Raw genomic sequence first — 23,782 nt, forward strand, 5'->3', positions numbered from 1 at the left:
TGGCCCTGACCAGAAATCAAACCATGACCTCCTGGTCCATAGGTCGGTACTTAATCACTGAATCATGCCAGCCAAGCCTGTTGCCTACTTTTTATTAAATAGACCAATTTAATTGTTTGTAGCTATTTTTGTTATAGTGTGTGGTGATGGAGAATTAGAATTGAATGGGAGAAGAAAACTTACAATTATAGTAAGAATGATATGGACAAAGTTAAAACTTGTGTACATAAAATTTAGAAATTTTGACAATAGTCATAGAATGTACATTGCTACCCTAAAAGTTTTTGGAATTTCATGTATCTAAATGACTAAATGTATATACCAAAAGATACCAAGAAACTACCACTGATTAAATGCAAATCTGCTGTAGTAATATGTGAGTATAATGACAACTGTGATCTTACCAAAGGACATTTACTGATACAGTCTTTTCCCCTCAGTAGCATCTATGCTCAGGTCTTGGTCATTACTATCATCTTCCTATTATTATAATATCATATTATTATACTTATTACTATAATGTCATGCTAATATTTTGTGTTATTATAGTCTTGGAAGACTTTGATTATCTATCTTAAAATGTTTTGTTTTTATTCTGGTTCTTAAAGGAAAAAAAACAAAAGCAACAACTCTTTTGCCCTACTTTCTTGTTTTCAGAAAGTTTTCATACTGAGGCTCTTTTGTATGTGATGAAAAATACCTGATTTTTTTCGGTCATTGTGGTCCAAAAACCAGTCATGTTTTTTAAAAGTTAAAAGAATTAAATTGGTGGGCATCTTGTCAACTGAAACCACTGGTTGATAAACTAAACAAATTGCTTTCAGTGGGTTATTATTGCCTTACCATGACCCACATCCTGGTGTCTTCCCCCCACCACACTCACAACAAAAACTTCTTCATAGTTATTTCATTGTTATTATTTTCCTTCAAGGTTCAACTTACATTGTGCAATATAAGCACCATCACATGCCCTGTCTCCCCTTCCACCAGGAGACCGGTTCTCCATGAACGTGTTTATTCCTATCTATAGCCACATGTCTGCCAAGCTCAAGGCTGTGGGCATTAGGGCCCACAGATGCCAGGCTTCCTAAGAACTGCTCTCCAGCACTGTCATCAAGCTCCTTCCTTCTGGATTTTTCGGGAGGAAGGGCTGGCAGCTGTGCATGTGCTTTGGGTTCTGCCATTCAGTTAAACTGCTATTGCTGGGCTCCTGTTTTCCTGGCTCCCTTGCACTCACACAAACGAACAAAATGGTATTCCCATATGTCCCTTATTCTTTTCTTGGCAAATCTCCCTGCTTCCTTTCACCTCCCAGATTCTAGGATGTGAGAGACAAACTTTCTTTGTGAAATGTTTTTCCCCTCAGCAGATGTAGATTAATAGCATTGGTTCTAAAGCGAACTGTCTGTTCAGAAAGCTCCCTTTAAAGACTAAAGTTAACTGGTTTAAAGGAGTATATTAGCATATTCCAAAATAATATGCATCCCAGTGACTTGCAGTTTTGGAGGACCCAGAAGGCTTGATTTACTAATTTGAATGTAAAATTTTACAAGTGGTCCAGATATCTTTAGGTGATACCTATTGACTAAGTGTTCAAGTATTCTGCTGTACAGTATTTTATCCTCATGTTCCTATTCAATTCCAGAAAGAATCCCAGGTCTGTGTTTATATGTTTACATATGGAATTAACAACAAAGAGAGTATACAGCATTTCTTACAGACTTGGGAAATTGAGCACAAGTGGATAAAGTCTAGCGTTTGTCAATCGTAGATCCCTAAGGTGGTATCATTTCATCCTCTCTTAAAGACTGACATGGTAGGGCAAACCACCTATTCATGAGGTGTAGTAGACCTAATGCACTTCTTTTATTTCTAAAGTAGAGGCCTGGCACACCTAATTCGTGTGCGGAACGGTCCCTAGGCCTAGCCTGAGATCAGGGCCATCTTCCCCAGCTGCCGGCAGCCAGCCCCGCCCCCCACTGCCACCCACCCAGCTTCCCAGTTTGCCATTGGGCGATGGGAGCCTTCAGGCCCGGGGAGGGACCAAGAGGTCAGCCATTCCACCCACTCGCTGGCCCCACCCCCGCTGCGGTCGCTGTCTGTGTGGGGTGACCAGCGGGGCAGGGGCTTTAGCCTGGTGCTGCCTGCATCCCCCACCACCCACCCCTGGGTCCCCGTTCACCTTCCAGCGATGGGAGCCTGCTGGCTGGGGAAAGGGACCCAGAGGTGGTCAGTGCACCTCATAGTGACTGGTCGAGCTGTCATTGTGCCGTTATGGTTGCTGGGCTTTTATTATATAGGATAAGATTTTATTGCAAAAAATTAAAGCTCAGAAATCATGTGGGACTGTTTTTCATCACAGATATCAGTGTAGCTGAAGAGGAGGACTTCAGAATATAACAAAAATCTGCAGTTACTGTTTAATAGGAGCTTTCAGTGGGAGCTGGTACAGTCATCCCCTCTGGCCCACAGTTTCTCTTCCTGTGGTTTCAGTTACCTGCAGTCAACTGCGATCCAAAAATTCTAAATGGAAAATTCTGAACAGAAACAATTGAGAAATGTTAAATTGTCACAGTGGGAGTGACGAGAAGACACCTCGTGCTGCCATGCCCCTCCTGCACAGGATGGGGATCATCCCTTTGGACAGCATGCCCATGCAGTGCTCGCTCCCCACCTGTTAGTCACTTAGCCAAAAGGGCAACCGGGTCCACTGTCCTGGCATCGCGGTGCTTTTGTTCACGTGACCCTTATTTTACTTAATAATGGCCTCCAAGTGCAAGAGTAGTGATGCTGGCAATTCAGATATGCCAAAGAGAAGCATAAAGTGCTTCCTTTAAGTAAAAAGGTGAGCACAGCACAGTAAGATATTTTGAGGGAGAGAGAGAACATTCACATAACTGTTTGCTACTACAGTATATTGTTATAATTATCCTATTTTTTTAGTTATAGTGTTAATCTCTTACTATGTTTAATTTACAAGTGGATTATAAACTATGCCATAAGTATATGCGCATAGAAAAAAACAATATGCAGAGGGATTGGTACTATCTGCAGTTTCAGACTCCACTGGGGTCTTGGAATGTGTCCTGCACAGATAAGGGGGGGACTACCCTATAAGGCATATTGACCAAATGATTAGCTGTATCGTATCCATAACAGTCAACTCTAGATAGCAGGTTATTTAACAGGTCATTTACAATGCTGCTATGCCTGGGCCATTCCTGAAAAGTAGAACCAGAGATAATTGTATAGGTTCCTACAAGGTCAACGAGTGGGGAAAGCAAGGAGAAGGAGTCAATATCTGTTTTTCTTTCTCTGCTCCTGAGTTGGTTTCTGATCATCTATATCCCCCAATTCATTAGCAGAGTGAAGGAGAGGGGAATAGCATTCACTAATCTTTCATTTATGATCTGACCTTAAAATGTTAACATCCAGTGATATGAACAGAGACACTGGACAATTGCCACTGAAAATTTTTCAGTTTTGTTAGCCAACAGAATCTCATACCACTATGATGAGTGTAACCGGCACCATTTGGAAGGGAAGCAAAGTTCAGTCAAGTTCAAATGAACCACCATAGGCATTCCACAAGATGCTAGAGGACTTTGATGGACATTTTTGCCTTATTCAACTTTACCTGAATGGGGGGAGGGAAATTCTTATGAACGAAGTACTTAATGTAGCAAGATGAACAGTATTATTTATATTATATATCTTTTTACAACAAATATCATAACCCCGACCCAACCAAAAAGCAAAAAGAATAAACAAAGAAAAACCCTATACAACAATTAAAAACAAAACAAAACAGGGTTCAACAGAAGACAACACAATCATTTCAAGCCATGATTTTTTAAAACAAAATTTTATTATAATAGGAGAACATTAGGATCTTCTATCTAATTAAATATTTTAAAAGCATTGTCTTTACCAAGTTTCTGACTTCTTAACCTCTGTACAACTTACTATAAAGAACCAGAAGTTTATTACTATGATTTTTTAAAAATGTGCCAAATCCGCTAAAGCATGCTTTATTTTCATTGCTCTTTTGCGCTATCAAGAGGTAAAAGACTTCATTCTTGGCAAGCACATTCAATGAGACATTAGAAAGGGCACTTAGCAGCAAACTGATTTGTTAGAAGGTAAATTGTGCTCTTCTTGGGTTCTGGCTGTTTTCTGCACTTCTTTATAGGAGCACCAAATAGCTTTTGTACCAATATACCTGATATAGTTATCATTGAATATCAACTTAGCTTAAAATATGCCCTGTTCTTTAAAACGTGTATTTCCAGTTCTTTTTTTAAAAAAGCAATCTATATGTATGTAGGTAAAGAAATATTTCTTAAAGTCATTTTCAAAATTGATAATGCATCAGTATGAATCAGAGGTACCTCCTATTTTGGCTTCCAGTGAAATATTTAAAGCACTTAAGTCATTGCACATGACATTCCAATTCAGCAAATGTATTGGAAGTAATAACTCAACCATCACATCTTTACTTAGAAATGCATGCTGTATAGTTTTTCCATGCTGTGCTTGGTTTTATACATATTTCATTGAGGATTGATACTTTAGTACATTCAGAAATACTTTAGTGATAATACTTAGCATTGGGAGGTAAATGGCTGAGCTCTAAATTAGCAATGCACTAAAAGAGAAATTTTAAAAACAGAATTCCAATCAACTGGTCTGACATGCTCAATTACTCTTTGGATTGTAGGAAGTTATATATAAAACATTTTCAACAGGACAGATTTCTTTGTTTTTATTCTTGCAGCTTCCCAAACTAGAGTTACATTTTACAAGTTAAGTTAAAAGCTAAAAGTTAATCAACTACTGCTAACAAAGTAACACAATCTCTTGTCAGTTTATCACACAGACTTCCTATATGCAGTTATGCTTTCATAAAGAATAAATCAATCAAAATTAGTAAGTGGCTACCGGGCCTACTGGATACTATAAGTAGTTTAAACTCTAGTTCATTGCTTAATATTTTAAGAGTTTATAAATAATCTTTGCTTTTCTCTTTCTGGATTCTGTATATATTGCCTGATTCTGTTATACAATGTGTACATGTTCTTGACTTTCTACATCTCTCTCATCAGTGGTGATTAGGCCATGGTTATCATGATTTCTGAAACCTAAATTACTCTCTATAAGTTGGAATTAGTAATGCTTCTTCTTATCCATTGAATACCCACTTGACCATGGGGATGTTAGAAAAATGAAAATATGCATTTCTGCTGTCCATGAGACTATCTTAATGAATGTCACAACTAAAATAATCAGATTCTTTTCCACTTGTCTAATTTTCAGTTTCCGTCAGTGCCAGGACAATAAACAGAGTTTATGGAGAGGAATCTGAACTTTGGTCAGGGGGAGTAAAAAGTGAACTTTTAAAGTGCTTCTAGTGATGTGCTTAGTGCCTATTCTTTACTTTCCTGGGGAGGGTTTGACTGCGGAATTCACAAATATATTTGACATTTTGGTAAAGTTGACTAGAAAATGAAAATGTCATCAGTTATGCAAATAGTCAGACTAGTCTAGAATGATTGAATTCCTTTCTTGCTCATTCAAATTCAGCTTTTTTTTTTTTTTTTTTTTTTGCTAATCCTCAACCGAGGATATTTTTCCATTGATTCTCAGGAAGAGTGGAAGAAAGAGAGAAAGACATCGAGAAACATTGATATGAGAGAAACACATCGTTTGGTTGCCTCTTGCACGTGCCCCAACCAGGGCCCATGCAGGGGAGGAGCCTGCAACCAAGGTACATGCCCTTACTGGAATGGAACCCAGGACCCTTTTGTCCCCAGGCCGAAGCTCTATCCACTGAGCCAAACTGGTTAAAGCCAAATTCATTTTTACATACAAAGTCCTACTCCCTTCCTTGGATGTCACCTGGCTGTATATGGGGAGGAGATAGTCTTTTGCATTAGCCCCTAGGACATCAGAAAATACATCCTTGTCTTGAGGAGAAACATCCATAACACTAATGTAGCCAACAACGACAAAAATAAGAATATGAGCACACTTAGTACTTTAAACATTGTTACTCTTAGTGATGGAAAAATACTGCCAGAGGTCTATGATTAGTGATATTCGTGACTAAAGAGAATCAAAAACTTAAAAGACTTTTCATAAATTAGAATATTAAGATAAAAATTACATCATCATTAAATTGATATAAATTCACAGAAAAGTACGTTAGCATGCATTTGTTTAGATTAACTGCTTGGTCTTCATAACTGAAAAAAATATAAAGCAGATTGTATGGAGTAAAGTAGAAAAAAATTAAAATTGTGTGGGATCATTTGTAGGTTTTACTACTAAAGTCTGAGATGTTCACAAATTAAAAGAGGAAACATCCTACATACTCTAAAGTTTAAGAAAACAATATTTTTTACAAAAATAAAATAATTATTAGCATTAGATGAGAGAATAAGCTGAGCCATTGAATCCTTTATTATGACATATAAGTTTTTATATATTTTGTGAAGCTAGTAGATTATTAAGTTATTTTAAAAGACAGAAAATTATCTATTTAAAGTGCTCATTCAAAAACATTCCTTGAATATTCTTGAGACAAGGACAATTTTGGTTCACGTGATATCATATACAATAAATCTTTCAACATGACATTAAAGGGTACAGAAAATTACAAAACAAATTCCTTGTCAAGTGGTCCAAAATCCAGTGTAAAAATCAGATTATTCTGTAAAAAAATAATAATATCTTATTTTAAAGCACTTTCCACAATAGTTCATTGAATAAAAGACCCCATTAACTGTAAGGACTAGAGAGTTTTATGTCTAAGAAAGAAGCTGCTAGGAAGTCTAAGAGGCAACCGCCCACAAAAAAGCAGGCCTGCAAAAGCTGGGACCCTTGAGAGAAGGCAGGCAGCCAAGGTCAGAGCGAAGGAGTGGCCACAGGAAGAGCCCGAGGAGCATCTATTCACATCTATTTTATTCTTTCCCGATCTCTGGCTGTGTGCCATGCACTATGTAAGTGTAGATGATAAAACCAAGTCATAAAGTGGTGACCCCACTGTGGGAAGTAGGGGTGTGGACAGAAATCATAAACCACAATAATTGATAATAAAACAAATAAATCAGTTGCAGTGACCAGTATATCATTACAAACTAAGACACATTCTCAGAAATGAGGGTCGGCAGATCTTTAAGAGCATAAACAGAGGAACCTGCTTGGGACCTGCCTAGGCTCAGGGAACCCTGTGGAAGTGATGTTGGGTTGGAAATGGGCAGATAAGGAGGTGTTATCCAGGTCGAAGGAGGGGAGAGCTAAGTGGAGAACATTCCGCATTGAGCTAGGAGCATGTGCAAAGGCCGGAGTGGAGGACACACACTGGATAGTGGTACAAGGTGAAGCTTAAGAAGTGGGCAGAGGCCAGGTTGTGTAGTGCGGCCAGTCTTAAATGCTGGTTTTTATTAAATGCACCTGCTGACGGTGCCAGCCTGTCTGGGATAGAATCCCAGCACTGTCACTTGCTGGTCATAAACTTTAAGCAAGTTCTTTAATCTTCCTGTGACTGGATTGTTTCATTTATGAAATGAGGATAATATTATCTGCCCTCAGATGTTAGGATTAAAGGAGTAAAACACATTAGAGCTTATTATTTATCACATTATTTTTTGCAAATATGATTGTTATGTATTATATGTTACATTGTAGCATTATAGTACAGAGGTGGGCAAACGTAGGTTTACAGTTGTGAGCATACAAAAAAAAGAGTTTATTTTTGTATATTTATTATATGTTTATGCAAACAACTGTAAACCTACTTTTGCCATACCATGTATGATACTGTTATTTTGATTTTTAAAAAAATATTTTTTATTGATTTCAGAGAGGAAGGTGAGGGAGAGATAGAAACATTAGTGATGAGAGCGAATCATTGATTGGCTGCCTCCTGCACAACCCCCACTGGGGATTGAACCCGCAACCCAGGCATGAAACCTGACTAGGAATCAAACTGTGACCTCCTGGTTCATAGGTCGACTCTCAACAGCTGAGCCTCGCCAGCTGGGCTTGGTTTGTTTTTATTAAGAGGAGATACTTATATGTTTTTTACTCTGTTGGCAACAATCCAATCTAGGAAAACACTGATGGTACCAGAGAGAGAGGGGAAACTGTAGGTGAGGTGTCCTTGAATCGGTCAGAGGGGTTGCCATTAAATACTCAGGGGAATTAATGGCTCTTAGGATCAGGGAATGGTGGGGAAAGAAGGGTAGATTTTATTTTGGAAAGATGAGGAAATTTTATTCTAATTGCTTTTATTTTCTAAGTGGAATAAGAAGCAAAGTCATCAGCAAGGGGTAAAGATTGAACAAGGGTTAATTTATAAAAAGAGAAGATAGAAATACTCTTCTGAAAGAAGAGTTAATTGACTAAAGAATACAGTATGATTTCTGGATGTCCTGAAGAGCCTACTTGAGGTTTGTAATCATGAAATTAAAGGAAGACTGGCTATGTTCCATATATATATATATATATATATATATATATATATATATATATATATATTTGGGTGCAGGAACAGAGCAGATGTGAGTTGTTCTTAATCAGTGTTGCAATTTTACCAGGGAAAAATGTTGAAGGAAGAAAGGGACGAAGTGACTGAAAGTATGTTGTGGACCAGAGGTTTGTGTCCACCCAAATTTATATGTTGAAGCCCTATTTGGAAATAGGGTCTGTGAGAAAGTGATAAAGGTCATAAGGGTGGGACCCTAATCTGATAGGGTTGGTGTTTTTATAAGAAGAGTAAGAGACACCAGAGTGTCCTCCTGCCTCCTACCTCTCCCTCACCATTTCCCTCTCCCTCTCCCAATGTTGCAAGTGCATCAGAAGAAAGGCCATGTGGGGACTCCAAGGAAAAGGCAAACATCTGCAAACCAGGAAGAGTGCACTAGACCTCAATCTCAACTTCCAGCCTCCAGAACTAGAGAAATAAATGTATGTTATTTATGCCACCCAACCTGTGGTATTTCATTATGGTATCCAGAGCAGACATGAAAGACCAGAGGTGTATGTTGGAGGGGGAAAGGGACAGGGTGTCTGAAAGTGCATGCAAGGATGTGAATACACTGGACCCTCTAAGTCCAGAGAGGAGGGAAGTGAACATGTTGGTGGGGTAAATGACAGTAAAAGTTAAGTAAGATCAATTGATTGAAAGTCTTAAGGCATTAGCTGGAAAATAGAATAGTAGGAAAGATAGATGTTTGACATTGAATTATGGAGGAGTTGTTTTACTGTTAATGGTAAGGTCAAGGAGTATGACTGTAAACAGAAGACAAATTTATTGAATGTGAGAAGTCAGAGAACTGAGAAATCAGGGTATTGAATGAAGTGTTCATGTGGACATTGAAATCACTAAGAGTAAATACTAGAAGCTGATGGAGAGAAAGACAGAAATTCAGAAGGCAAAATATTCAAGGGGTGGATATAGATATAAGTACATAGATTTGAGTGGCATTTGGAAGCAACATCAACAGGAATTGGTCATGAATTAAAATGAGATGGAGGAAAGTCAGGGAGAGGGGTCATTAAGGATAACTCGGGACGATGGGCTCCTGATTCAGAGAGTGGATGAATCATGGTAACATTGGTAAGTTAGAGAAGGCTGGGAAAAGATATGTTGAATTTGAAGTGACTTGGGGATATCCAAGTACAAATATTGAATACATGGGCTGATATTTTGGTCTGGTGCTCAGTGAAGTGTTCATCCTGGAAAAAGATATCTGTGGAGTATCTGGTGATAAGTGGTAGTTGAATACATTGAGAGTGGTGGCATTGCCTAGGAAGTAAGGGTAGAAAGAAAAGAGAAGTCTAAGACGATGTCTTGAATAACTTCAGTATTTAATGAGCGTGCTGAGGAGTATGGGCCTTCAAGGGAGACTGATTGGGAAGGGGAAAGAGAGATAAGGAAAGCAGGAGGATATGCAGTCACAGAAGCCAAGAGAAGGGTGTTTAAAATGGAAGGTGTATCTAATATATGTTGAAAGTTAATGAGGAGCCTAATAGGCTGAGACCATAAAAATATCATTGGATTTGGTGACATGGAGGCCATTGGTGACCTTAGTGAAACTTCTTTAGTGGACTAATGGATGTGGAGGAGAAAGTAGAGATTGGTGACTAAGGCAGAGGAGAAGAAAAGGAGAAATGAAAAAGCAAGGTAGACCAACCTTTGAAGAATTTTGGTTGCTAAAGGGGATGAAAAGAGTGGTACTTGAGGGATCAATGGGGCTAAGGATGAATATATATATATATATATGTATATATATATATATATATATTTGTATATATGTATATATTTGTAGTGTCTTGGTTAATATATAATTTTATTTTCAAGATGGCAGAAACTTGAGCATATTTAAATCTTAACGAAATATATATAATTGGGAACTTAACATAAATTATAGTGGAAAAATAGGAGGGAATGGAATCCTAACTGCAAGCGATGGGATAGATACTAGTGTAACAGGTGGGAAAGGGAGCGGGCTGGCCCAGGGTCCAGTCTGTCATCTTATTGTGTTGTGTCTTCTTTCTTCCTGTGTGATCTAATCCTTTTTTACAAGAGAGTATTATTGGGTGGGTGGCTGCAGTGAGGTTTATGCTCTCAAAGCAGCTGTGAGGAACAAGGAGAACACCAGCCCCATCTTCTTGCTGCAGGCAGGTGTGTGAGGTGTCAGAGAGGAAGGAGCTACCACTTGAGCAGGTAGATCATAGGAGAAGCAGCCTTGCCAGGTTTCAGCTAAGGAAAAGGGGTATTCAGAAAAGACATGGAAAAGGTAGGGGAGTTTACCATTTCGGAGAGCACAATGGAAGGTTTAGGTGGCTCATGATGACTGAGAAAAGATTTGTTATTGGCAAAAAGAAGACACTTTTCAACCCCAAATGAAGCCGGTTCAGAAGCAGCTGAGCAGAATGGTGGCGGTTACTGTGGGAGATTATAAAGTGAAAGGCAGACCCTTTCTTTGTTCAAGGAATTTGGCTATAAGAGAAAAAAGGAAGACGGAATTAAATTCTATTTGTTTGTTCTCTATAATCCAACTAATTACCTATATGATTTCATTTCCATTTTGTTCTTTAACATGATCTCTATTTATATGGATTTCTTGTACATAATATTTTCCAAAGTCCTTTCTTCTGAGCCATTGTTCATGCTTTCTCTCCTGCCCAGAATACTCTGCACATCATTTTTCAGCCTTTTTGAGCACAACACTTTCCCTAAGACCCATTAAAATCTACCTCTCCACTTCCTCTTTGTTTTATGCTTTTTTTTCACTGTGAAATAATGTTTGTTGTAAAACCATTTGGAAAAGACATGAAATTAGCAATTAAAGATAACCCACATTATACTGTCACTTAGATATATCATACTGTATATATTATTTTTTAACACTAATACTTCTAAAAACTGATAAGTACTTCTGTTCACTAAATATTTATAATAACAGAATTTTAATGACTGCCTAATTTTCTGTGGTATAGATGTAGCATAATTCATATAAACATTCTTCTATTATTAGTTAACTTAGATAATTCTCATTTTTCCTATTGTAAATAAAACATTATCTTTTACATAAATACTTGTCTACAGTTAATAATACCTTTAGGGCAAAAATCCTTTAGGTAGATTACTTATTCTTATATTACGTATATATTCAAAGGATATATAAATATTTTGAAAGGCTCTAGATACCTAGGGGTGGGTTATTTTCCATAAAGGCAATAATAAATTATCCTTCTATAAGCAGCACTTATGAGTCTATAAGGCGCAACTCCATTGTCAGCTTAGTATATTTTTTAAAATTCCAGTTTCCTGGTTTGGAAAAAAAAAGTCTTTTTGTTGGGCTTCTCATCTGCTTTTATTTGATTACTAATATAAGTTGAATATTTTTTCTTATGGTTATTAATCACTGCATTTTTTTCTTTTTATTGTCTAGTCATGCCCTTTACCCATAAAGCATAGTATTTTAAATTGAATAGTACAATATAATTATTAATATTAATCCTATATAATAAAAGGGTAATATGCAAATCAACTGAACAGCAGAATGACCGGTCGCTATGACATGCACTGACCACCAGGGGGCAGATGCTCAACGCAGGAGCTGTGGTCAGTGTGCTCCCACAGGGGAGCCAGAAGCTGGGCTGATGGCTGGCGAGTGCAGGAGTGGTGCCCACCTCTGTGGTAGCACTAAGGATGTCTGATGGCCTGCTTAGGCCCACTCCCCACAGGGACATCCCCCGAGGGCTCCCAGACTGTGAAAGGGCACAGGCCGGGCTGAGGGACCCTCCCCCCCACACGAGTGCACGAAAGTCGTGCACTGGGCCTCTAGTCTAATTATAAGATTGTTACATGCTAATTATATTGGCTTTATTATATTTGTTGTTATTTTCACCCTGTTTCCCCCAATAAAATATATTGCACCTATCTGAATCTTTACTGAATTCGCCATTCTCAGAAGCCCTTTAATTTCTTTCATATTTATCATATATATCAGAGAGATAGGAAGTATCTTAATAAGAAGAATAGGGAATGTATCACCACTTGTAGATTAATAATTGATTTGGTGTTATTTGACTTCTAATTTGCTTCTGAGTTAATCAATATATATGTGCTCATCAAAATATATAACAAATTAACTCGTGTGTTGATTACCAAAACATTCTAGAAGAATGTATGTATACTTAAAGTCCTAGGGCAGTGATGGCGAACCTATGACACCTCTGACACGCGAACTCATTTTTTTGGTTGATTTTTTCTCTGTTAAATGGCATTTAAATATATAAAATAAATATCAAAAATATAAATCTTTGTTTTACTATGGTTGCAAATATCAAAAAATTTCTATATGTGACACGGCACCAGAGTTAAGTTAGGGTTTTTCAAAATGCTGACACGCCGAGCTCAAAAGGTTCGCCATCACTGTCCTAGGGAATAGATAATTTTTCCTGATATTATCTTTGTGTTTGTAGCAAGATTTGAAAAAAATATCCCTGGGCTCTAGTAAAATTATTTCAAAAGTTTTAGGATTGTATATTAAAGAAACATTTTCTTTTGAGCAAGTTACTTGAATCATAGTTAAGTGAAAGGTGGTGTGAACCACCTGATAAATGATTTTCTTTTCACGTCAAGCAACCCAACTTTCCTGAGCATGCCAGCTCTGCAAGGATTTATAGACCCCTGCCTTCCTTCATGCTGGAGTTCCCTCGGCTTCCCGTGTGACACATTCCAACGCCTTCATCTGGAGGTTAAGGCATTCCTTGATCAGGGATAGATCTGATTGCTACTCAGCCCTGGAATTCTTTATAAAATTCCAGAACGTGGGCTAGAAATTGACTTAGAGAATCCAATAAAGTTGCAAGTCTTGGCAGTCATCCAAGCCAAATTTATAGACTGGAAGAAATATGGGCTCTCCATTGTTCTCTTTTTCACCTTTCTGGGGTTTCTTTTGTGTGTATGTGAGTGTGTGAGTGTAAATCTTTCATTTCGCTGACACTGGAGTGGGAAGAACCATTGAGGGAATCCAGCAAAAGAATTTTCACTTTGGATCTTCCCTGGTTTTTCCGAACTTTGACCCAAATCTGCACCAAGAGTGACTTTCTTCTCCCTCTGTGGGATGTTGGTGTCGTAAAATAAGAAGTTGTTCTGAAAATGTATTATGCTAGTCTAACAGCTGACCTGCACATTTGCCAGCTAGGTACAACCCCCAAATCCCTTGGCTCTGTGGGAGCCTCCTTCTTGAGGTACAATCGGAGAAAATGTGGCCGTTTATATTATTTCTGTTCGTTTTACGAAATGGTAATGGGGCAAGAAAACAAGCTCTGAAGCCTCCACCGACTTCAGTCTTTGTGTGTGTGCCTGATACTCTGTGGTCCATGGAGATCCAAGCAGTCCTCCCGTATCTGATCGTTGGAAACTTATCTTGTTCTTACAGAACGGCTTTGCTGTTGTGAGGCCCCCAGGCCATCACGCTGAAGAATCCACAGCCATGTAAGTACCAGGGACTGTTGCCCATCTCCGAGCGCCACGGTTCCTGGCAGTCACCTGCCCCGTGCATGTCTCTGAAGCCTCTAATTGTTAGCAGATGGAATGAAAAATCTTTGCGAGGTACTCCCAGAAGCAGATTTATGGCTTCAGAGATCATATAGCATTTTTAAAAATGCTCTGAACATTATTTATAATGGTTTTCCCGGCTGATTTGCTTTCTTATTTCTCTGTTCTTCTCTATTCCGCAGGGGGTTCTGCTTTTTTAATTCAGTTGCAATTACCGCCAAATACTTGAGAGACCAACTAAATATAAGCAAGATATTGATTGTAGATCTGGTATGTATTCCTGGCCAGAGCTGCATTTTCAATGACTCGAGATAAAAGGGAATGCATTTGTATTTCTCTGTTAGGTTGTCTTGCTTTTAGCACTTGCAAACAACTGAAGGGCGGGTTTCCTTTGAATGTGGAAACTCATTAAATTCAGGATTGCAGTTCTGAAACCATAAACATTCACGTTTCACTTTCATGGTGTTAACTGCAATTTAATGAGAAGAAGGCGCAGATCAGGGCAACTTTTATGATCCTTAAATGAATTGATACTTCCACAGTTAAAATAACCCAACAGAACCTGAATTTACTTTTCCCTACAGAATATAGACTTTAAGCAGTCAGATATGCTGGAAAGAATGCTGTTGCTTTGGTAACCAATTGGCCACTTCCCTTGGTTAGCAATCATGTTGCTTGTTGTGCAACAGTGGTATTATTAAAACAAGTCAGCATGTCATTCTTTCTGAAAAGAGTTCGGATCATGGATGCCAGTTTGGGATGACTCCCGGCAGGGACCCCGAGTGATTAAAAGTCACAGGCATTAGATTAGTCTTGCATTTTAACATGATCCATTCTTACACAATACAGTTATAATTTGTTTAACAAATGGTTTGTTTAAATGCAGATGACACTTGGCATGTTGTCTATAGTATATTCATGAATAATGAGCTGGAGATCTGCCCCATACAAAAGGACCAGCCCAGGAAAGGGCGAAGGAGAGCTGACTGGTGATTTATGAGCCCCGTTTTCGGTTTGCCTCCAGTTCACGAGGAGGTGTAATAGGTTGTCTGACAAAGCATAGACAGGAAATGAACCCTGGCATCCAAAGCGAACCTGCTACATCTGCACTTAATTAATTTTCGCAGGTGATAAAAGATTTAAAGGCAAAATATGTTAAAAGTTTTTTTGAAGTGCAAGGCTTAATAGTCTAAATCTTGTTCATATCTGCACTCATAATTAAATCTTATTGGTAAGTCGTGGCCTCCCCGTCCAGCCCTCCGATTCAGTTAAGCAGGCACACCAAAGGGTTGAGAGCACAAACAAAGCCATGTGAAGAAATACTCAGTTAAGTTAAAATGAAGATAAAAGGAATGGCAGGCTGATAAACATTTCTAGTGCTCGGTAAGAATTAACCTTTTCCACGTACAGTAACGGAGCCTTACTGCAGTGGCTCTGGTGCTGAGATATTGAAAGCTAACTTTGTATGGTATTTTCAACTATGCTTAAGTTTCAATGTAGGTCATAGTTCACCATTAAAGAAATGTGTTGAAGGCCTAGATATACTACAGCAGCAAGGTCTTAAAACTTAACAAAAAGGAAGACATCAGTAGCCATTTTCCCATGTATATCCAAAGTGACATTTGAAATAATAATTATTGGCTTGCATATTTATAAGAGAGCAAATTAAAAAATAATAGCCTTCTAATACTGTTAAGTTCTGTTAGAAGGATAAGCAGAAAACTTGAAGGAAGGATGGCAGATGAAGACCAAGGATTGTGGGAAAATTTTTCTAAGTTTTCTAAATTTATCCAAATTATGGGGGAAGAAGATTGGTAAACCGTTTATCCTATCCTTAAGAATCTTCTATTACTTCCCAAGGAATCTCCTCTGCTACCATTTTGTGGCTCTATGAAGATGATCAATAACTGTTGAGTCCCTATGAAAACACATTTGTGACATCCAAACTCTAAAGTAATGCATTTTGCAATGGACTTAAAAGCTAAACTGTTAGGTTATGATAGATGGATATTTTGCACCTTGGAGGATTGGTCTGTAAAGTTTTATTTTGTACATTAATATAAGGATAAAACACTGCTGGAGATAATTCTGTCTGATTTATAAATAAGTTGCTTGGTAGCTCCAATCCTGTAAGATTACTGGCCTTTGATTGTGAATTAGCTCCATTATCCAATGATAAAGGATACTGATGTCCCAGCAGGCTGTAGTAGAGAGGTTTTTTGTTTCAAATTCTCTAAATATATGAAGTTCTGTCCAAAGGGTTGCCTCTGAGATCACCACCAGCCTGACTTCCAAGGCGTCCAAATCCTGCAGCTGCAGGGATACTTTGAGGAAATTCCCCTGTTCCTCCCAGCTGCTGAGAAGGAAGTTTTAAAGTGCCACGTGGCTCAGAGACATCCGTTCTCCCCGGCTGACAGGTCTGTCCTGTAAGTTAGCAAAAGAGGAGAAGGGAAGGTTCTCCAATGGCAAAAGAACTTCATTTCTGACGACCCAAAGTCACTCATTTTAGCTCAGCAGTATGAGCTGGCTCCTCAAATTCTTGGACCACCGGAAGACAAAGCTACCCTCTCGTCCAGCAGCTAGTTTCTGCATTTTTACCTGCCTAGTAAATTGAGAGTCAGAGGTCTAATTCACCTCCTTTGGGGGCCACAGCCAAGTTCAGAGGCATTGAGTATCTGAGGCAGGAATTATTCTCATTGATCTGTGGAGTGTATTCATTCCAGTTCTCCTTCTGGGGAAGATTCCAGAAACATTCAGATTGGTGAGGAGAGGAAGCAGGTATACTTGCTTTTCAATTCACAAGAGACTGGTCACTGCGTTCAGGGTTGAACCTGTTCTAGAAGTATGATTTGCCTGCATGACTCAGGTAGCTTTTATTTAATGTGACCTTGTTTTTGAATATAATGTGTTTGGGGCTTTCTTTTTCTTTAATGTATTTTTATTGATTTCAGAGAGGAAAGGAGAGTGAGAGAGAGAAATAGAAACATCAATGATGAGAGAGAACCATTGATCTGCTGCCTCGGGCACACCCACTACGGGCGATTGAGCCAGTAACCCAGGCATGTACCCTTGATCAGAATCGAACCCGGGACCCTTCTGTCCGCAGGCCGACACTCTACCCACTGAGCCAAACCAACAAGGGCTGGGCTTTCTTTATAAAAGTCACTTCATATGTCAACATGGGGCATTTTCATGTTGATCAAGTACCAAACTTGACCAAAGAATTGTCACAAGTGCTAATACTAAATACTTATAAGTGATAACTTTAGCTAATAGAATATATAATTTTTCAAAGCTATTTTAACATTTTAATACGACATATTGGTCCTAAGTTCTTACATAAAGTAAATAATTTTTGCAGTATATTTTTGAGCATTAAGATATTGAAATAATTTTCAGCATTTTCAAGAAAGTCTTATACAGTATATAAGGTTTATTTTTAGGCTTTTAATGATTCAGTTACTTTCATTATTATAATACAATCACCAATGATTTTCTTATATTAGTCTAGTGTATAAAATCCTCAGATCATACCTGAGCGTTTATTATCTTATATGAATATTTTGCATCAAAGAAAGCTGAAACATATATATATATATATATATTTCTATTTTCACAGTTATATTATGTTGTTAACCAAAACAAAAGACATATTTGTTCTTACCTTTATCTCTTAGTGTTTTGAATATGGAATTGAGAATTATCTAAGTATTTTTTGAATACATTTGTGTATTTCAAGAAAAAAATGTCTGTTGAATCCTTTTTCTGCTGTGGACAAGACTATATTTCTTATTCAGAAATGTATACAATAATAAGTGCCCAACACATTTTTCAAGAACAAATGATTTTATATCTAAGATAGATGATCATCTTTTATTTGACATTCTTAAATAAACTTTTACAACACCACTAAAGAAACAAAAGTAATCAAGACAATATATTTTTGGTGTTCAAAGTATGGATGCATTTCGGCCCAGAGGAACATTTTTCTTACAATACTACTAATAATTAAAAATTCTATCATGTAGTAGAAATGCAAACATTCAGTTGTTTTTCAAGTTCTTTTTTGTTCATCCTCTAGGTACCCAGTAGCAATCCCAAAAGACATTTGGCTGAAACGTTTTCATTTTTGTTCACATAAAGGAAAATAGTGTTGCTATCTCCCCCTTCCTTTCCATTGAACATTCAGAAATCTAGGAATGATATATTTTCAGTAAGCTATTTGTTTTCCTGATATGTATGCATTGAGCTAGAATAAGTTTCTGGAATGATGCACATCTTCCCCAATGGTTTGTGATTCCCTAATTGGTTTGGATTCATGCACTACATAAAAGGGAGAGAGGATTAGTATATGTTTACAGTGTGGAGAGCAAGCTCAGTGCAGGCTTTCAGGACGACCACAGGGAGGCTTTGGTGGTGTCTAGTGAGGGAGTTCTGGGCTGGAGGTTGAAGTGGAGACAAGTTATATGAATGTCAATAAGGAGCAATAATGACCACCAATCTTACTTCACAGGTTTGCTAAGAGGATCAAAGAGATAATGAATGTAAGTTAACAATATAATGGTTATGAGTTTGGCCTTTGGAGTAAGAGGTGGATTCAAGACCAGTCTTGCAACTTTTTCTCTATATAGCCTTAGTAAATTATTGTGAAACTCTCTGAGTCTCAGTTTACTTTTTTCAGAAATTAGCAATTGTTTTATTTACTAATTTAAAATACCATGGGAATAATACCATATGCATCATAAGGTTAAGTAAGTCATGCAAGGTATTTAATGTAGTGCCTGAGCCCAAAATTGTAGGAATCACTGTTGAAAATAGTATGATTCTTACTGATATAAAATTAAGTACTATGTAAGGATATAGTTATGAGTGACCAAAAATTTTTACAAGAGAACTTGAAACTATACATGTTGCATACACATATAGCAGTAATATTATATTGAATACAGATATATAGCTTGTTCACTTTTAAGAGTCATCTATTTTATTTTTGTTCAGGAGGTATTAGGATGTATATTAATTGAGGTATTTTAGTGAAGACATGCTAAAAAAAATGCTACTAGTTTCATTTTTCCCATTTCTTTGACAATTCCCGCATATATCTATATCATAAAACAATTTAAAAAAAGAACTGTTAAGTTTTTAATTGTTATCATTTACAAATGTTTGGAGAATTTTTTATCTATTAAAATGACAAGGGTTTTTTGCTGTCTTGTTTTTGGAAGAGGGAATGGTGTAGGGAAAGAAAAAAGAGGAGGAAGGAGGCTGGGAAGAGAGCCATGCTATAATATTAAAATTAGGCACATTGGACAAGATTGCATAAAGCCTCATGCCATCTTTCTGCTTCAGACCAAATGATTTAATAGCTAATGAGCTCATGCTCCTGTGCCTTTGACTTGCCGTCACGATTTTACCAAAATAAAGTATGAAGTCCTTTTTGCATCTGGCATCTCTTTTGAAGTGATTCTAACTGCTGAGGGATTGCTAACTGAACTGAACGCTTCAAGAAAGCCAATTTACTCAGCTGGTTGCAAAGCCTTTGACCTTAATGGTGGGACTTGGCAAATCAATGCATACACGCATGTTTAGTGTTCTGTCAAGAATTGCAAAAATGCTCTGTAAGCCATAGATCCTTCTGCAAAATACTAGTTTGTAGTTTAAACATTAGTCTTTCTTCGGAGGCCAATGAGGCTAGTTAATTAAGCCTGAGGGGTTATGAACTGTTGGCAGTTAATAAGTCATAAAATTCCTCCATAAAACAGGATGCGAGATTCCATCACCGAAGCAAAGAGTACAAAGGGCCGGTGTATAAATATCTAATTGTACCAAAGGACTGGGCTTTCTCAATGACTGCTCATCTGGAGTCTCCAGGGCATGTTCGCTGTGGTTTCCTGATTTTTAGAAGCCAGTTTAAAAAATGAGTGCATTAAAGGGTAATTTGCCTGAAAGTTCAGGAAGTAAAGGGGGGGGGGCAGTGGAAGCAAGCTGAAGGGGAGAGAGAAAGAGGACATAGGGAAAGGACAGACAATGAGAAGGAGGGTGGGGTAGAAAGACAGGGAACTCAAAATCAGAAAAGTTGTCTCCACGCCGAGTTAGACATGACTGTATTTGTCATCTGCTTTCTTTTCCCTGTAGGATGTTCACCATGGAAATGGTACACAGCAGGCCTTTTATGCTGACCCCAGCATCCTGTACATTTCACTCCATCGCTATGATGAAGGGAACTTTTTCCCTGGCAGTGGAGCCCCCAATGAGGTTCGGTTTATTTCTTTAGAGCCCCACTTTTATTTGTATCTTTCAGGTAATTGCATTGCATGATTACCCATAATTTTCTTGTCCTTTGCTGGTGTTTTAAATTACACGAGATTACTGACTTGTCCCACGGGAGCAAGAACCAGTGCAGAACAAGTGCATAACCCAGAGCACTGGTTGTCAAGCAAGGGTGGGCTGATTTGACATTTTGTTTGATGTTTATTTCAAGAGCTCACATGTGCTTGTTTTCCCCTCTTCTCGCTTTCTTCCTTGTGCCTTCATCTACCCACTGTGGTGTGGTTTTTCTCTTCCCAGGTTGGAACAGGCCGTGGAGAAGGATACAATATAAATATAGCCTGGACAGGTGGCCTTGATCCCCCGATGGGAGATATTGAGTACCTTGAAGCATTCAGGTTGGTACTTCTTTCTATAAAAGTGGCAAATTAGAAAACAAACGTCAATGGAAACAACACCAAACATAAAACAGAAATGTAATTTTTTAACTAAAGTAAAGTAGCTAAAGGACCCTTCCATCAAAGCTCCAAATATTATATGGTTTGGGGACCTGAATATTGCTACAGAGCCAGTAAGAAATACATGTAAGAAAAAAGGTACATCAACATCTAGATGTATCTTCGGTGAATATTCTTCTCCCATTCAGTAAATTGTCTTTGTTTTGTTGATGGTTTCCTTTGCTGTGCAAAAACCTCTTTAATTTGATGTAGTCCCACTTGTTTATTTTCTTCTTATGTTTTCCGTGCCAGGGTATATATTTCTTAACATTACTAAAGCAGAGGTCCTCAAACTTTTTAAACAGGGGGCCAGTTCACTGTCCCTCAGAAATTCCACACATGCGCACTGCGGGCCCGGGATGAGTCGGCTGCTAAGCAGGACAGGCAGTGGCGGCAAAAACACCTGGTGGGCCGGATAAATGTTTTCGGCGGGCCGCATGTGGCCCGAGGGCCATAGTTTGAGGACCCCTGACTAAAAGCAATGTCAAAGAGTTAACTGCTTATGTTTTCTACATGTGTCTGTCCAGTTTCCCAACACCGTTTATTGAAGAAACTGTCTTTACCACATTGTAAAGTCTTGCCTCCTTATTTATAGATTAATTGACCATATTGACAAGGGTTTATTTCTGGGTTCTGTATTCTGTTCCATTGATCTTTATGCCAATATGTCTTTATGCCAATACCATGCTGTTTTCATTACTATAGCTTTATAATATAGTTTGATATCAGGTAACATAATACCTCTAACTGTTCTTTCTCAAGATTGCTATGGCTATTCAGGATTCTTTTGTGGCTCCATGTAAATTTTAGAATTATTATTATTTTTTTTTAGTTTTTGGAAAATCTCATTGGTATTTTGATAGAGATTTTATTAAGTCTATAGATTGCTTTGGATGGTATGGACATTTTAATGATGTTAATTCTTCCTATACATGAACACGGTACATCCATCCATTTATTTATATCTTCATTATCTTATAGTTTTCCAAGTATAGGCCTTTTACCTCTTTGGTTAAATTTATTCATAGGTATTTTATTATTATTAATTAAAAATATAAATTAAAAGAGACCTGGTTGTAGTTATATAGGTATATTGGCCAATGGACCGGTCATGCTCTCCCTGAAAAAAAAAAAAAGAAAAAAGAGGGGAAAAAAAGATTTCATTATTAAGTAGTTCTGGAAAACTCTGCTATTATAACATAGAACATGGACATTAATTAGCATATTAAATGCTCTGAGAAGTCCTTTGCTACCTATTTAACTTTGTTGAACGGATATATTCCAAACTTCATTGGACTGTAGAATCCTAGCTATTGTACCTCCCAGTATTCTTGGTTCTGAGGAGCTAGCTCACTTTTGTGGCATTTTCATTTCATGGTAGAGTATATGACATTCCTTCTCCTAATAGGTATATTTTCCCTCTCACATTAAAACATCAACTGATTAATTGGTTGTTTTCAGTTTATCTACAAAATGTAGGCAGTTATTGAAATGTAGATTTATGTATACACATTGCCTTCTGCTTTTTTCTAAGCAAAGAACTGTTAAAATTAATTTAAGCAAGAAATACAACTAATTAAAAGCATTCTTTGGGGTATGGATTTTAAAATAAATATTTATTCTCTGGAATTAAAACAAAAATTAGTCCTTGGGAAGGTCTCTGTTTTAAGGAGAAATCAGATTGTGTCAAATATGTGCCTCATTTGCAAGATTTTAGATTTTAGCCTATTGGTAATGTATGATTTTTTGGATTTTTTTTTAGTAGAAAATAAAAGCAAACAACTACATAATAAGAAATTTTAGAAGCCATATTTTTTGTGAAATTTACCACTTATAAACTCCCAAGGAGAAAGTCCTGTTGATGCATTTAAAACTGAAGGAAACAATAGGGTAGTGTTTTAATAAACAAAGTTTTGGTGGGTTTATGCTGTCCAGTGTACCATGCATACTTCAATTTCATTTGAGTCATTTCTCATTCAAAAGCCAGCCCAGGAAAAATTATAAAAAATTTCTAATTTCAAGAGAACACATTAAAAATAAATATATTTGAGATACAAAGGACAATTCTAGTCATATTCCAGATTTGTATTTTGGGAGAAAAAAAATATATATATATAGTATGTAATTGAAAAAAGCAGAAATAAGTTTATGTATTTTAAAACTTGGGTTGTCCATGAAGATTTTATGTTAATTAGCAGTAAAACTAAAAAATTATATTAAGAAACCATAGTGGTTTCAATGTTAAGAATTCCTTTTTTTTTTTTTCCTAATTGTATTGATTTTCAGAGACAGAAAGGGAAAGAGAGAGAGAGAGAGAGAAACATCAATGAAGGGAGAATATTGGTTGACCTGCCTCCTGCACACCCCCTGCTGGAGATGGAGTCCCCAACCCGGGGCATGTGCCCTGACCAGGAATTGAACAGTGACCTCCTGTTTTATGGTGCAGCACTCAACCACTGAGCCACACTGGCCTGGGGATAATTTATATTTAGTACCTATTTTTAAAAAATATATTTTTTTATTGATTTCAGAGAAGGTGAGAGAAAGAGAAAAACATTAATGATGAGAGAGAATCATTGATTGGCTGCCTCCTATATGTCCCACACTGGGGATCTAGCCCGCGACCTGGGCATGTGCCCTGACCTGGAATTGAACCATGACCTCCTGGTTCCTAGGTCAACGCTCAACCACTGAGCCAAGCCAGCTGGGCTATATTTTGTACCTATTGTTCTCACATGGCAAAATGAGTGGTCAAGATTTTTTTTAAAAGAATCCTTTTGAATATTAACAATTTCATTAAATAATGTGAAAACAGATATTACTGGTAAGTATACATTATTATTGTTTTTGATTGAAATGGTAAGTGAATCAACTGCTCCTGAAATTTACTGAATGTCCTCAAGAATGACACCTTCTCTTTGCCTGTAATGTACACCCA

At 37.5% G+C, this 23,782-nt stretch overlaps 1 protein-coding gene across 1 annotated transcript in view; it reads left to right on the forward strand.

Annotated features, from left to right (window-relative positions):
• The window catches only part of HDAC9 (histone deacetylase 9), a 751,983-nt gene that overhangs the window by 574,389 nt on the left and 153,812 nt on the right, over positions 1 to 23,782 (forward strand). Inside the window, exons 18-21 of the mRNA XM_070424407.1 lie at positions 13,962 to 14,017; positions 14,263 to 14,350; positions 20,216 to 20,335; positions 20,648 to 20,745. Of these exons, the coding sequence (XP_070280508.1) occupies positions 13,962 to 14,017; positions 14,263 to 14,350; positions 20,216 to 20,335; positions 20,648 to 20,745 (362 nt within the window). The remainder of the gene's footprint in view (positions 1 to 13,961; positions 14,018 to 14,262; positions 14,351 to 20,215; positions 20,336 to 20,647; positions 20,746 to 23,782) is intronic.

The sequence above is a fragment of the Myotis yumanensis genome, unplaced genomic scaffold, assembly GCF_028538775.1.
Source record: "Myotis yumanensis isolate MYYU_CA2020_CCGP unplaced genomic scaffold, mMyoYum1.0.hap1 SCAF_9, whole genome shotgun sequence".
Lineage (NCBI taxonomy): Eukaryota > Metazoa > Chordata > Mammalia > Chiroptera > Vespertilionidae > Myotis > Myotis yumanensis.